General features: G+C 41.4%; 1 protein-coding gene across 2 annotated transcripts in view; it reads right to left on the bottom strand.

The window, feature by feature from the left end:
* Positions 1–666: 666 nt before the first annotated feature.
* DNAJC27 (DnaJ heat shock protein family (Hsp40) member C27) overlaps positions 667–14,785 on the bottom strand; it is a 32,782-nt gene continuing 18,663 nt past the window's right edge. Inside the window, exons 4-7 of one of the 2 annotated variants that reach the window (XM_045809292.2) lie at positions 14,115–14,219; positions 13,342–13,464; positions 7,614–7,774; positions 667–4,634 (exon numbers count right to left, since the gene is read on the bottom strand). In XM_045809292.2, coding sequence (XP_045665248.1) covers positions 4,502–4,634; positions 7,614–7,774; positions 13,342–13,464; positions 14,115–14,219 — 522 coding nt within the window. In that variant the 3' untranslated portion in view covers positions 667–4,501. Of the gene's footprint in view, positions 4,635–7,613; positions 7,775–13,341; positions 13,465–14,114; positions 14,280–14,785 lie in introns of both variants that reach the window. The other variant, XM_045809291.2, reaches the window with a different exon arrangement.

The following is a 14,785-nucleotide window of genomic DNA, read 5'->3' as shown; positions in this document are numbered from 1 at the left end:
GTTTGTTTTCCTAGCTCCAGTGAGAACGATCCCAGAGAAGGATGCCGATTGGTTCAGCCTGGGTGACATTCCCATCTCATGGACCAATCTGGATGGCTAGGAAGCAAAAGGTGGCTCAGAGGAGACTTTGGCAGCTCCCCTTGCTAGCAGTTTGGAGAGAGTAGAGCAGTTCCGCAAAAGAGTGGCGTGCGTTCTCAGGTGAGAACATACATCGTTCATAATGAAAATTACAGGCCTGTGTAAAGGCTTCCGAGAGACACTGCCTTCGCTGGGTTGGTGCTACCAGGCTTTCACTTTCAAAATTCTGAGTTCACAACAGTCTGTTACTTAAGGATTCTTGTTTCCAGGGACCAGTTGACTGAATTAGTAAGTTAATCAGCCGAGAGCTGCATTATTAAAATAGGATGGTAACAGTTTCATCTGGATTAAAAAGGCAAACATTATATTAGTATCCTTCTTTAAGAGATCAAAACACTTTCACCAGGACTTAATAAGGTTAGACTCACCTGAGGGACTGATGAATAACACTTCCTCCATTTCCCAACAGGAAACTCAAGCAAGATGTCCTCTGTCAGGTCTCAGTTGGTGAGGGACTGGGCTGCTTCTGGACTAGTACGTTTTACGTTAAAGACCAGCGTCTCAACGAAGAAGTGCAGCCCACAGACCAGTGTTTGAGTTTTGGCTTTATTTTATAAAAATACACAACATAAATACATATGACACTCTCTATACAAGACATAAACAACTGTCAGATTTAACATTTTCAGTTAATTCGACAGAACGCAAATACGTAAATTACCTCGTAAGAGCGAAGGGTTTCTTTAGATACTCTGCGTTCACAGTCACGGGGACAAACGCCCGGCGGGAAATCACTGCAGGACACTAACCCAAACCGTCCAACCTGCCAACAAGTCACTTCACCCCAGGGCCTTTTTGGCATGGCTTAATATTGCACTGCTTGTTAGACACACTCTAACTTCCCCACGTCACGAATTTAAGCTTTTGTCTTTTCTAGAAACGTTTAATGGAAAAACCAATGCACAAATGTTACTGACTGTCTTACGATTGTGCTAATACCAAATATGAGAAGTGTGGACCTTTCTTCACTTTGCAAAACTTGCAATGGAAGGTGGGTAGCTCTCTTTTGCAGCTAAAGTCATTTTCAAAAGTTTTGCAAAACGTTGGCAGACTCAGAGTGAGCTAGATGGAGCATGGTGGGGAAGGGAGTGACATTCCAGCGCCCACTGAAAGTGCCTTTGAGAAGGGCGCTGTCACTGTCACTGTCAGAGGCAATCCGCACGCGGCCCCACCCTTTCTAACTTGGGCCTGAACTACCTCCCTCCCCCTCGAGATTCGGTCACGATTCTATGAGGAACTGTGGTACTGATGCAGGGCCTGCAGGGGCTGCTTACTTACTCTGGCTTTCTTTCAGAAACTCAGCTGCCTTATCTATGGCTCTTTTAACTGGCAGTGAATTAGATACTGGTTGACGGGTATAAAGAAATTATTTACCAGTTGAGAATTCAATGCATGAGAACACACTAGAGTACGTTTCCTGAGGTAAATGTAAGCCTTTCAGAACGGTGTGCCCCCGAAGAACAGGATGCGGCAGTTCATCCCGCGCAGCAGCTCTCTACTCGAGGCCTGGACTCGAGCTAACAGGCTGACGGAGCCCAGGACACACGTATGGGAAGACGCGAAATGACAAGGCTAAAGCAGAACGGTTGACAGCTGAGGACATCAACTCAAAAGAAGCCCCAAAGGGGAACAGAGGGAAAAAAGGACGGTGTATTTTAAAGTGCTTAGGTAGGATGGGCAATTAGTTGGAAATGCCTCAAGGGATTTCTAACAAGCTTTCAAACTGTTCATTCTTGGTGACTCAGACACGGAAGTAATGGCTTTCATAAGAACTGCTCAAACTTATTCTCTTCTGAAAAACAAGATTCTCCATCACATTTTTTTAGCCAATGGAATGATTCTGCTAGTTGTTACTCTTGCCGGTGTATTTTGAAATCCTAATACAAACTGGCTGAAGGAGTTTCATCAAGTTGAACTACAAAGTACATATTTGCACCGAGAATATAAATTTAATGCGCAGAGGTCTGCAAAGTTTTGTATGAAGTTAGTACAAAAAAACTTTGCATTGCAGATCACGCTTTATTATCCCTTTACATTCTACTCAAGGATTATGGCACTCGGACAAATTCTAGGACCCTGAAGCTTAACTTTCTTCTTTTCTTTCTTTTACATAAATGAAGTAGTTCGTGGCCATCCTTAACATGAATAAGGAAGGAGTGGGAACTGAGTTCCAAGACCCTGAACCAAAATCAGGCTAAATTTCAACAATCACTCGCTATATAGGAACGGAACCACTAAGAACTGCTGAAACTGCTCCTCGGCACACCGCAGCTGAATGAGGCGACCAATCTGGTCTTTACTAAGTGAGGAAAACTGGCACAGGCTTCATACAGGGCCATGTACTCAGTGAGCTGTCGTGTCAGTTCGGGCTGACGTTACCATGCACAATCCCTCCTCGTTTATTTGACTCAAGTTCTGCTGCAAGAATAGACCTACATTTAATTACTTTAGGCACGAAGAAGGCCTTAAGCAAATTTAAATTCAGAAGAACTTTGGGTTGGAGTTTTGCAATCCCAGAAGCTATTTAAAATTAAAAGTCCAGAGAAAAATCCCCAGGAAATCATGTATTAGACTCAATTCATAAAAAAAGAAGCATTTTCAGTATCACCAAGATGAAAAGTCATACTAGAAAACAATGCTCTGGTTTCCTGATGACAAGCTCAGTGCAGCCCAAGTGCAGCCATACAAAGGGAAGCTGCTTTGGAGAAGCAGAAGAATCCAGAAGAACCCAGCAGAAGCAGAGGAATCCAGAAGACTGCAGAGGGCTGGAATTAAACCAAAGCGGCTTCTCTTTCTTGGTAGAAGGTGAATGCTATGTGGTGATCAATATGGGATAGCTGTTTAAAATTCACATTTTATATACCTTAAAGCCCAATTAGTGCAGGACGGGCACAACTAAAAGTATGAGTATTGTACTGAGATTGATGATATAATGGGTCAAACAGCGAGACCAGTTCTGAAAGCTCTGGAAGAATGGCCAGTCCTGATATACTTGATCTTCATCCACTCCTCGGATATTGAGGAGGAGACTATGGCAAGAGAATGCATTTCTCTACGTGAAATTAGCTTTCATAATCTATAGTTTAAAAATATTACTATTTAGAAATATGGAGCCCAAGCAAAAATAAGAGCTTCTTCCCACACAGGCCTTAAGATCTCTCCTTCCACCGACACCCAAAGGATCCATACTTGTCTCTGGTCAACCAGGGCTTGTATGGGAGGATTGTAAGGTCAAGGCTCATTAGGGAGGGTAGAAGAGGCAGTGGTCAAAAGCCAGGGATTCAAGAAGAGAAACATGACAGATGTGGTATATTAAAAAGAAAAAAGAGAGAGAGAGAGAAAAGGAGAGAGGAGGAAAAGAAGGGACTCACGCAGATAAGTGAAGAAGAGGCCGGGCTTGTAGAGGCATGCCCCTGCCTTTCCCACCTATCCGTGGCAAACGACGCAGAAACAAGAAAAGGCAGAAGCCTCATCCACAGGCTCTCCTAGGGACATCAGACAAGTCCAAGCCAGGCTGGCTGTGCCCCTGGCCTTGCCCTCGGGGACGCGTACACGAGCTCTGGTGTGACCTGCAAGCACGTCTGTGTGGGGTCTGACTCCTGCTTCCCAGGTGCACCATGCTCCCTACTGCTACCAGCCCCGGTTCCGTTGCCAAAGAAAGGCCTCAGATCCAGGGGCAAGACGAGCAGCAGCCAGTGTTCCCAGAACTCGGGGCTGCCACCTCCTTTTCTCTCCAAGGACTAGCTTGTCTCTCCCCCTGGTGGCCGGAGAAGGGGACAGAGTGCATGTCCTCAAAGGGCTGCTCAATTTGGAACTGTGTCACCTCGATTCACCAACTTCCAAAGGGCTCTCAGGAGTTCATTAATTAGAGATTAATCGATGGTTCAAATACTACCTGAGGAAGTCATACAAGGAGCAACTTGCTTGTGAGGTCCCACCAAACTTTCAGGGGTTTTGTTATTGTTTCCTTCTGTTTCTGCTGTCTCCTTCCCTGATGAACTTTAAAAAAAGGAAAAGAAAAAGCGAAAGGGTCGTCCTGTGCCCCTTCCTCTCTCCAGAAACCTCCTGGACTGCCCTGAGTGAAGTGCGTGAGGGATGCTACCATTATCGAGCTCACAAATGAAGGAAGAACAAAGTTCAGATTATTTGAAGACAGGAAACGAACTATACGTACAAGTGGCGCTTGGTTCTCTCCTCCGCTCTGTAAAATGGTCACAGGCACCTGAATTTCTAATTTACAAATGACAACATGAGAGAAAAAGCAGTAAGATTTTTGTGGAGGAAAAAAAAAAATCCATGTTGGTTATTTCACTTCTGGGACAGTTTGTACTTGAGGCCCGCACTTGTCTTTTTCTCTTACTTCCTACTTGATGTTTTTCAGGAGGGCTGTCCGGGCATTCACGACCGCTTTGAAGGCATCTTCACTACCAGGTGCCACGCACTTGTCGGGGTGAAGCAGCACGGCGAGTTTCCGGTAGGCTTTGTTGACTTCATCCCTACGAGAAAGAAGCCAAGCTGTACGTCAGCGACAGGGTCAGCCCCCACTCACGGCACTTTGGCTGTCTGGACTGACATCATATCTCTTGCAGTAAGAATCTCCCAAATCATTACTACCTTTTCTCAAAAGTGGGACTAAAGGACTCAGAAACAAACAATAAACAAATAAATAATACATTACAGACAAGTAGAAAAAGAAATACAATGTGAATTGAGTATCAAAACACCAAGAAAATGCCTGGTAAAGAACAATCCATGGAAAAGGTCCTTGGCACGGAGCAGGCACCCAGCAAATCTTTGTTGACTGAAGCGATGAGGGCACGGGGTGATCGGCGAAGGCCTCTGGAGTGGGATTCTGAAGGAAGTGGGGAAACAAAGAGCAACGGGGAGAGCTGGCAGAGGCTAGGAACTAGGAACACCATGGCCGTGGCAGGAAGTTCCACGAGATCACTGCTGGGGGAGTAACAAAAACGAAGTTGGCCAGGAAGCAGCGGTCAGTAAGAGAAGGGCCTTAAAACAACAACAAAAAAGTAGATTTGATAAACAATGACATCAGTAGGTGTTTTGTGACAAAGAAGGTGCTGAGAAAGCTGTTTCTTGAAATTAGGAGACAGGTAGGAGGTTGTTAAGAGAAGCCCAGCACAAGTACAAGCGCCTGGATCAAGGGAGGCTAAGAGATTAACACAGAAGAAGAGTCGGCAGAAGCAGGTGATGAGCTGGAGATACAGGTAGAGGAGATGGAAGAAAAGGGGCGGAAATGAGTTCCAGGGTCAGGGGGATGCTGAGACTCAGGGAAGATGGTGACACCATTGACCAAGAGATGCTGCAGATGGGGGTACCCAAGAGCTCCAGCAAGCTCCTGAGACCAAAGAGAAACAAAAGAGAAGGGAACATTACCCAGAGAGGAAAAGGGCAGTACAGTGAATGTTTGCCAAAGACCAAGAGAGCTCCGGGAGGGGTCTTTAGGCTTCTGAGCTCTTCAATAAGCAGGGACTGGCTGTCCATCTCCCTGCCCTTCACCATCCTCTGGTGTCAGGCCTTCAGAAGCTTCTAAGTACCCAGCTCCTCCTCTGGTCAGGTTTACCTCTGTCCTTACCAGATAGTTTTATTTCCCACCTTCTTTTTGTGATTCAGGGTTCCAGTTCCAGTTACCCAATAAGCCTGGATATGGTGCTTTCCTAGCTTTTGTCCTTTACGTTTTATCAGAAGGATTTCTGTTTGGCTCTCCAAATTAGAGACATGGTCTTTGATTGTTTGCATGTGATGGAAAGTCTTGGGTGTCCACTGGGAAAGACTGAGGTCACAGGGCCATGTTCATGGTCCTCTAGGGTTGGGGTATGCATTCTAAGGCTTTTTCTGCTCTTAAACCCTGAATTCTCTTGTTCTAAAACATGCATGGGGCTTTTTTTACATAGATAATTTTGATATTAGCTAACAAGAATCATATTCTCCCTTTCTGAAGAAATTTGAATTGCCAGAATTCTCCAAAATAACAAATGTATTAACAAACACATTTAACAAAGTAACAAATATATTAATTCTGCTGAAGATGAAGATTTTCTAGAAGTTCAAGAACAGTAAACATGGCAGTGAACAAACAGGAAAACTCTTTATAACCTTCAAACATCGTTGTTAGGTTCTGCTCAAATGTGCTCACTGTCACACAAAGTTAGTTTGATAGACCCAGAGAGACAGAGGTAAGAGAAGCACATGTTTATATTGGTCAGTGGTAGAGAACTTATGGAGGTCCCGTACATTTTGGTAGATTCCAATTAACATAATAAATACATAAGGAACACGGAGTTTCTTTTTCCTTAATAAACACTGTTCTAAATAAGTAAAGTTTCTTCCGTTTAGAGCCAGTCTCCCTTGACGGTGAAACGGAAGACGTTAGAATGAGACTATGGAGATCCAAAAGGACATTTAAAAGACACCAATTAACTGTGCTATATACACAAGATCACCCAAACTGTTCATGTGTTTAAAGCCTTCTCTGTAAGGCCTGGCAAGCCGAGGTGACCAGTAACTATCTTCCTCTTCCCCTGCCGTCTCGCCTTCTGGACCTGAAGATAGGCTATGAGACCAAAACGGAAAAGAGAAACTTAATGCCATTGGTACCAACAAGGTATTTCAACACGTTCTTTTCTTTTCTTTTCTTTTTTCTTTTTTTTTGTGGGAATCAAGGTGACAAAGTAGAAAGGGAGAAGGATGGGGAAGAAAGCTATGGTGCAAAGTAAAAAGATCTGAGAACCCTTGTAATTACAATAAAATTCATAATATGTACAGTAACAGAAGTGTTCTATTGTTAGAAGTTATATAACCATACCGAACAAGGATTTCTCCTTGCACAAGCAACAAAGAATAGTGATTGTATTTCTCTTCCTCCCAAATATTTCTTTTGGCTAAAAATAAAACCATTTAACATAAATTCATCCACAGATGAGGACCTAGCAGGATTCTGAGGGCCGCAGAAAGACAGAGCCAGCCAGACACACAGTGTTCAAGGTCAAGAACCAATTCTACCACTAACTCCTAGGGTCTTTGGACATGTGTTTAGTCTCACTGAATTCCAGTTTTCTCACCTATACAATGAAATGTCTGGATAAGATGCTAATATCCTTTTCCTCTTCTAAAATTCTGAAATTCTGATTTAAGATTTCTCTTTTGTAAGGTATTTTTTTAAGGTTATATTTGCTTCAGGGCTCCCATTCAACACAGACAAAAGCAGAGCACACCATTTCCGAAAGTATTCATGTGAATACGCTGCAGAGTTCCTTCATCAGGCCACTGTGCCCTCTACTTTGTTTCTCTGGCATTCAGTTAATTCACTGAAGAAGAATTATTACATAATCTAATGCATTTCCACACATCTTCCTATTTCCAGCCAATTACAAGAAGATATATCAGACTCATGATGTCGACAGCTGAGTTCTTCTCCGGGATAGAACTCAGCACTAATATTCCAGAGCATTGCTTACCTCGAGGCCCCAGGTTTGACTCCCAACATGTCCCAACTGTCTTTACTGTTTCGAATTCTGCGAATGGTGTCTGCTTGTTCTTTGGTGAAACTAGCACTGCTATTCGTGATAGGACGTTTCCCGCCATTTTCACATAAATCAACTATGGATACATAAAAGGTCTGCAAAAAGAAATCATCCCAGAATAGAACTGATATTATGAAAATAGGAATTCCTTTTAAGTATAACTTAAAGAATTTTAATATATTCCAATTACTTAAAATTCACCACAAAGCAAATATATAGTTTGGAAGATTGTTTCTTTTATTCTATACGTGTGTTTACATGTGTATGTACGTGCTTGTGTATTTTTTTAAGCACACAAAAGTATAAGGAATAAACTTTAAATGGCTCATAATCCTACCCTCAAACAACCACACTTGAGGTTAAGAGGTAGTAGATGAACACTTGTTAGAAAAATTCAAATAGTAAATAAAAGTATAAAATGAAAACTATCTCCGTTCCTCCCCTTGAAGTAACCGTTGTTAATATTCTTTGAGTATCTTTCCTGAAAAATCTTCTATCGGAATACCAGTACAACCATCTACACACTAAACAGTGACATAAAAGAAAGCATATTAAACATACTGCTTAGCTCCTTGCATTTTTTCCACATAAAAATACAGGGGCACCTGGCTGTTTTAGTTGGCAGAGTGTACAACTCTTGAACTTGGGGTTGTGGGTTTGAGCCCCATGTTGGGTATAGAGATTACTTTTAAATAATATCTCTTAAAAAAATACATCCTGGACTCCTTCTCTAGAGAGAAAGTATATATAGACACTTTCTTCATCCTTTTTAATGACTGTTCAGCATGTCACTGTGCGACTCTTAATTTATTTAACCAACTCCACTCCCTATTTTCTTAGACAAGTCGATTGTTTCCAGGTTTTGCTACTACACACAGTGCTTTAGTGAATACTTTGTGTGTGTGTGTGTGTGTGTGTGTGTGTGTGTGTGTCTGCACTCTTGTGGAGATACTGCTTTCAGATTAATTCCTAAAAGGAGAAGTACTAAATAACGGTGTACAGACATTTTCATTTTTGATTTTGACAACTTTCCTACAAAACACCTGTGCCAGTTTATAGCCCCATCACAGTGTCGGCCACTATCCCCTTGTTGCTACCAGGCATACAGTACAGCTTCACTTTTGCCAAACCTATGTGTAGCACACAGTTTGGATTTGAGTTTCTTTAATTTTAAGTGAAATTGAGTGTCTTTTCATATGCTCAGTGGGTTTCTTTCTTCTGTAAATTGTTCAGATTCTTTGCCTATGTTTTTGATGTTTTTAGAAGCGAAAACTATTTTTTGATCCTGCTCCTACTTCATACCCTGTGCCCCGTTACTATTGTTAGATAACTTTGCTCAAAAGACTCATTTAATACATTATACTGCTTTCAAATTGACACATCTCTTCTTTCCTCCATCTCTTTTTTAATCTCTTCCTCTTCTTTTTCAGATATTTCTATAGCTCCTGTTATTGTCTAAAATTTTTCTATTTCTCTTAGACTCCTCCTTCTTATCTCCAGTAATAGCTAATAGCTTGGCAACCTAAACAAGAAGACTTGATTTGTGAGAAGGGTGCCAAAGGAAAAGCCACTAGATAGCAAGACAAAAGAAGAGGTAACATGATTTATTATTCTATCTTACTCTCTGTTCACAATGTGAATAAGACAAAACTAAGTTCCTTTCTGACATAAAGTGTCTATAAGTATATAGGAAACAAAGAAAATATTTATTAAATTGAACCAGCAGGAAAGCATTGCTTCTAAGTGTTTGCTTACATAATAGCTTTATTACATTCCTTGTTAGCCTGTTTTAAACAGATTAATTTATCCATTAGTGCTACCCAAGATTTATCTGAAATGATAAAGGCAACCTAAAAGTCATCACAGTTCACAGATGTTTGCTTGTGCTCTGCATCAGAAAGGTTTTCCCCCAGTTTATAAGTTAAACTAAAATATAAACACTCACAGATTTCTGAAGACACAAGTATTCACTCATAACAGACATGGTTTAGAAGGGCCAGCTGTGGTGTGGTGAACAGTAGAATTGAAGTCAAAATTCTATTTACATTCTGTGTCTAAGTTCCAGCCATGACAGAGTGATGGGTACCGGACTAGAATTCCTGCCATTAACTACTATCAAAATGGACAGATATATGAAGCAACTATTTTCAGGTAGTGGACAACAGCAAGGGCAATACTGCCACTTGGTTTTCTACCTGGAGTCCATTTCCTGACCAGGTAACAGAGAGTTGGTCTGAGTATTCCCAAAGTCCCACTGAATTAAAGAGACAGAGATCAGAGGTTAAGGATATGGAAGTGGTTAGAATCTACAGAGCAGGGCATTGGAGAGGAAGGAACGATGCAGGGTTGGGCCCCAGAAGTCCATGTGAGGGTTCCCCACTAATCTGTAGCTGAGGTTTAGGTTATACATACAGAGGGTGAGATCACCTGAGGCTTACCATGGGATTGAGAATAGAACAAATACACTGGAGGTCTAGTGGTGCTTTGGGAAGAGGCATTCCTGAAACACTACAGTCTGACCTTGCCAGAGCACAGAGATTGCCTTACTACCTCATTAGTACCCCTAGTATCTAGCTGAGACATCACAGAAAGGCTATGGCTTGTAGTAGACTCATCCTGACAAAATCCAAACCCAAGAGCTGACAAGATCTGCAAAGGAGACAGAATTTGAAGGCTGAGTTCTACCAAGTTAGAAGAGCTTGGGCAACACTTTGGGCTTCCTTCAGATTCTTGCTACAAAAGCAAAAAGCAAGCCCATGCAAGTTAAATGTAATCTGTCAATAACTGCCCAGTGAAACAAGAACCAATATTCTGCTGAGCAAAGTAAAGAATCTAGACCCTCTACAATATATTATGCACAATGTCTGGTGTTCAATCAAAAATCACTACTCACACAAAGGAACAAGAAAATGTGATTCAAAGGGAAAAAAAGCTGTCAATAGAAACCGGGCCCAAGATGGTTCAGATATTGGACTTTGCAGACAAAGACTTTAAAGGAGCTATTATAGGGGTGCCTGGGTAGCGCAGTCGTTAAAGCGTCTGCCTTCGGCTCAGGCGTGATCCCGGCGTTCTGGGATCGAGTCCCACATCGGGCTCCTCTGCTGGGAGCCTGCTTCTTCCTCTCTCACTCGCCTGCTGTGTTCCCTCTCTCACTGGCTGTCTCTCTGTCACATAAATAAATAAAATCTTTAAAAAAAAAATAAAGGAGCTATTATAAATATTTCAAAGAGGTAAAGGAAAATATAGTCTTAATAAGTGAACAGATAGAGAATCTCAGCAGAGAACCAGGAACTACACAAGAAAATCAAATGCAAATTCTAGGACTGAAAAGTATTGAATTGAAAAATTCACTCAGTGGATTTAAAAGCAGTTGAAAGTCAGACCACTAAAGACTATGCGATCTGAAAAATAGAGAAAAGGAAAGAAAAATAACATAGTCTCAAGGAGTGTGGGACAAAATCAAATGGAGATCAGGAAGGAAAAGAATGGAAAACAAAGCCAAAAAAATTTTGAACAAATAATGGTGCAAAACACCTGCCTAGCGGGGCGCCTGGGTGGCACAGCGGTTAGGCGTCTGCCTTCGGCTCAGGGCGTGATCCCAGCGTTCTGGGATCGAGTCCCACATCAGGCTCCTCCGTTATGAGCCTGCTTCTTCCTCTCCCACTCCCCCTGCTTGTGTTCCCTCTCTCGCTGGCTGTCTCTGTCAAATAAATAAATAAAATCTTTAAAAAAAAAAAAAAAAAAAAACACCTGCCTAGCTATCTGAGAAACTCAAGAAACACCAATAAATAAATATAAAGATAAATATAAAGAGGATAACTATAAAGAGGATAAATTTTAAGAGAATCACATCTAGTCACATAGTCCAAAGCTGAAAGTCAGAGATAAAGTGGCTAGAGCGGAAAAACCCCCCAACACATTATGCGCAGAAGAATAAGAGTAAGAATGGATGCTAACATCTCATGAGTTGCAAGAGAGACCAGAAGAGAATAGACCAACATCTTTAAAGTGCTGAAAGAAATTTAATCTTCAACAGTCATTATTTATACCCCTTGGACAAGTCACTTTACTACTCTTAGATGTTATAACATCTGAAATGATAATAAAACGTGCCACATACAGTAAGTCTCAAATGAGATGAAACACGTAAACTTCTTCAGAATTGTAAAACACTATTCAAATGATTAAGTATCATTATTACACATAAAGAGGTACAAACTCACGCAGATTCATATACTCAATAGAATAGGGAGTGTGGCAAGCCAACAGCAACCTTATTTACTCTTGAAATAGAAGCTGCTGATGCCCTGTCAGTCAAGGATGAAACCTGTCTTCTAATAGGGGTGGTGACATCTTAAGAGAAAGAAATTCAGCATAAAAGATTAAATAAAATCCCACTCAATAATTAAGAGCAACTCTTTATAGTATAGCTACATTATTTGAAATGCTAAAAATTCCCAAAATATCAGATATATTCATAAGAAAAAAAATGCATAATTCATGCCACCACTTATTTCCAAATGTATCTGTAATTAAGAATTGACTTTACTTTTTAATTTATTGTTTTAAAAAAGCCTTGTTCTGGGGGCGCCTGGGGGCGCAGTTGGTTAAGCATCCAAATCTTGGTTTTGGCTCAGGTCATTATCTCGTAGTCATGAGATCGAGCTCCACATCGGGTGCCATGCTCAGCTCGGAGTCTGCGTGAGTTTCTCTCTCTCCCTGTCCCTGTGCCCCTCCTGCTCGTGCTCTCTCTTTCTCTCTCTCTCTCTCTCAAATAAATAAATCTTAAAATAATAATAATAATAAGCCTTGTTCTGGGCACCCAGGTGGTTCAGTTGGTTAAGTGTCCAACTCTTGATTTCAGCTCAGGTCATGATCTCAGGGTTGTGAGATCAAGCCTGGATCAGGCTCTGTGTTGGCCTGGAGCCTGCTTAAGGTTATTTTTCTCCCTCTCCCTCTGCCCCCCTCCCTCTCTAAAAAAATATAAATAAACAAACAAACAAATCTCGTTCCCTTAAAAATTACTCAAGGTTAGTAATTTTTAAAAAATCACCATCCATTCAGGTTGCAATATGAATACATCCTTCCACTGCCTACATGGTGGGTAAGACCTTATTTTTATGTGTGACTGGCTGGACTCTGCAATGCCAGTCTCCTATCCTCTAACTGCACTCCTACCATGTAGGATTATATTAGCTATAGCAAGGAAATTTTGCCAAAGTAATGCTTCCATCTAACTATTCATGCAAATGTAACACCATTAACCAAAGGTAGTTTTAAAGAAAATCTTTATTCTACTATAAGTAAGTATATAATAACTGTTGTTAAACTTGATGATTGTCAGAATCACCTGGAAAGCTTTTTCAAAATATAGATTCCTAAGCTCCACCACAGCAGGAAACTTCCAGTAGGTCTGGAACCCGGAAAGCTATATTTTGAAGAATTTCCCAGGGTAATTCTGACAGTCAGCCAGGTGTGGTCTCGAGCACACAGCAGGCAGACATCACACACAAACACACTCTCTCTTAATGTTTTTTTCACCAGCTTCTGAAAAGAACGAGCTTATTCTAATGAGAAATTCCTATCACATTTTTGCTTCTCATAATTTAAACTAAAATTTGGCACGGTCAGCCTTGGAACAAACAAAACAATGCTAGCTTACCTGGAACATCTCATTGATTCCTTCTCCAGTTTGTGCTGAAGTTTCAAAGTACAGGAACCCTTTGCTTTCGGCCCACAGACGCCCTTCACTTTCATCTACACAGCGGTGCTTGGTACAGTCAATCTGAAATAGAAAGTTGGGGGGCAGAGAGAAGACCCCAACCTTGACCCACAGCACAGGCCCAGTGAGGTCTTCATCAACCCTTTACTGAGGCAAAAACTACTCTTAAATGAATGCCAGGATCAGTATATACAATTACGAGGACCAAAAGGGACCAAAAAAAAATTAAAAAAAAAAAGCCAATATTGAACATAGACTGATTTTCTGTGGCAAAATGACAAGTTCCTGCTCCCACACTTTCCACTTTATCCTTTAAGAAAACTGCTCCTCACCTCTGTACAAGTTGGCTTCGTGATCTCTCCCACGCTCAAGGGGCCACAGTCTGCTCTTCATACATTTCCATAATGCATGCTGCACCTAATGACTGTCCCTTCTCTAACAGGTCAGAGTGTAATTACTAGGATCTACCTCCCTGCTCAGCCACCAATACCCTTCCCCGCGTACAGCACCAGAAAAAAGAAGATAAATATCCTGACATACAGGAGTTTATATTTTTATTCTTCATGTTTCGGGGATGTATGTTTTGAAAAGCTGTTGATTCCTATGGTATAGAATAAGGACTTCTTTTCTTTTCATTTGTTCCCCAAAACTCAGAGCTGCACTCTTCCCATATGAACCCAGGAAGTTGAGCATACCGTTCTCGAAGCAGTTACCTTGTTGGCACACACTGCAAATACAATATTTTCCATGTTTCCATGAGGTCCGAGATCTTGTTTCATCTCTGCCAGCCACGCATCAAGGGCATCAAAGGAATCTTTCTGCCCAACATCATAGACCAGTATTACACCCTGTGTATCCTTGTAAAACTCATTACGAACCTTCACATAAAAGAACAGATGTGCTAATTGTAGGTTTTGTGATTTTATAATTTATCTCACAGTCATTAACATAACAAAGTGTGTTCTTTTGTGTATTCATAGTATTTGTTATTGTATCTCAATACATACTGGTCTTAAGGGGACTTTTTATAAAATCAAAGTAACATGATTAAAAAAACCCTACTAGTACAAGGTCTTGTGATGAAAGCAACAGCTTCCTGCCCCATCCCTTCTCATTCCAGCTCCACTCCCTAGAGGCAATCAATCTTTAATTCTTGCTAGTGGACCTTAAAATAACACAAATTCTACAGAGTGAAGCCTTCCTCAGGAAGAACTGGAGGATGAGTGAACACTTTAGAAGAACTTAAGGCAAAAAGGACACAAGCATCAGCAAGAGGTACAGCCATGTAAGCACCACAGCCCAAAGCTGGCTTCCCCAGGCTGCAAGGCAGGGCTTCTCTGACTCTTGGGTCTGCACACCAGCTTCAGAACTCTGAACTCAGAGC

Source organism: Ursus americanus, chromosome 7, assembly GCF_024610735.1.
Source record: "Ursus americanus isolate L20-20 chromosome 7, mUrsAme1.1.p, whole genome shotgun sequence".
NCBI lineage: Eukaryota > Metazoa > Chordata > Mammalia > Carnivora > Ursidae > Ursus > Ursus americanus.
The sequence above is the reverse complement of the archived record's forward strand: the minus strand, read 5'-3'. Positions and strand labels throughout refer to the sequence as shown.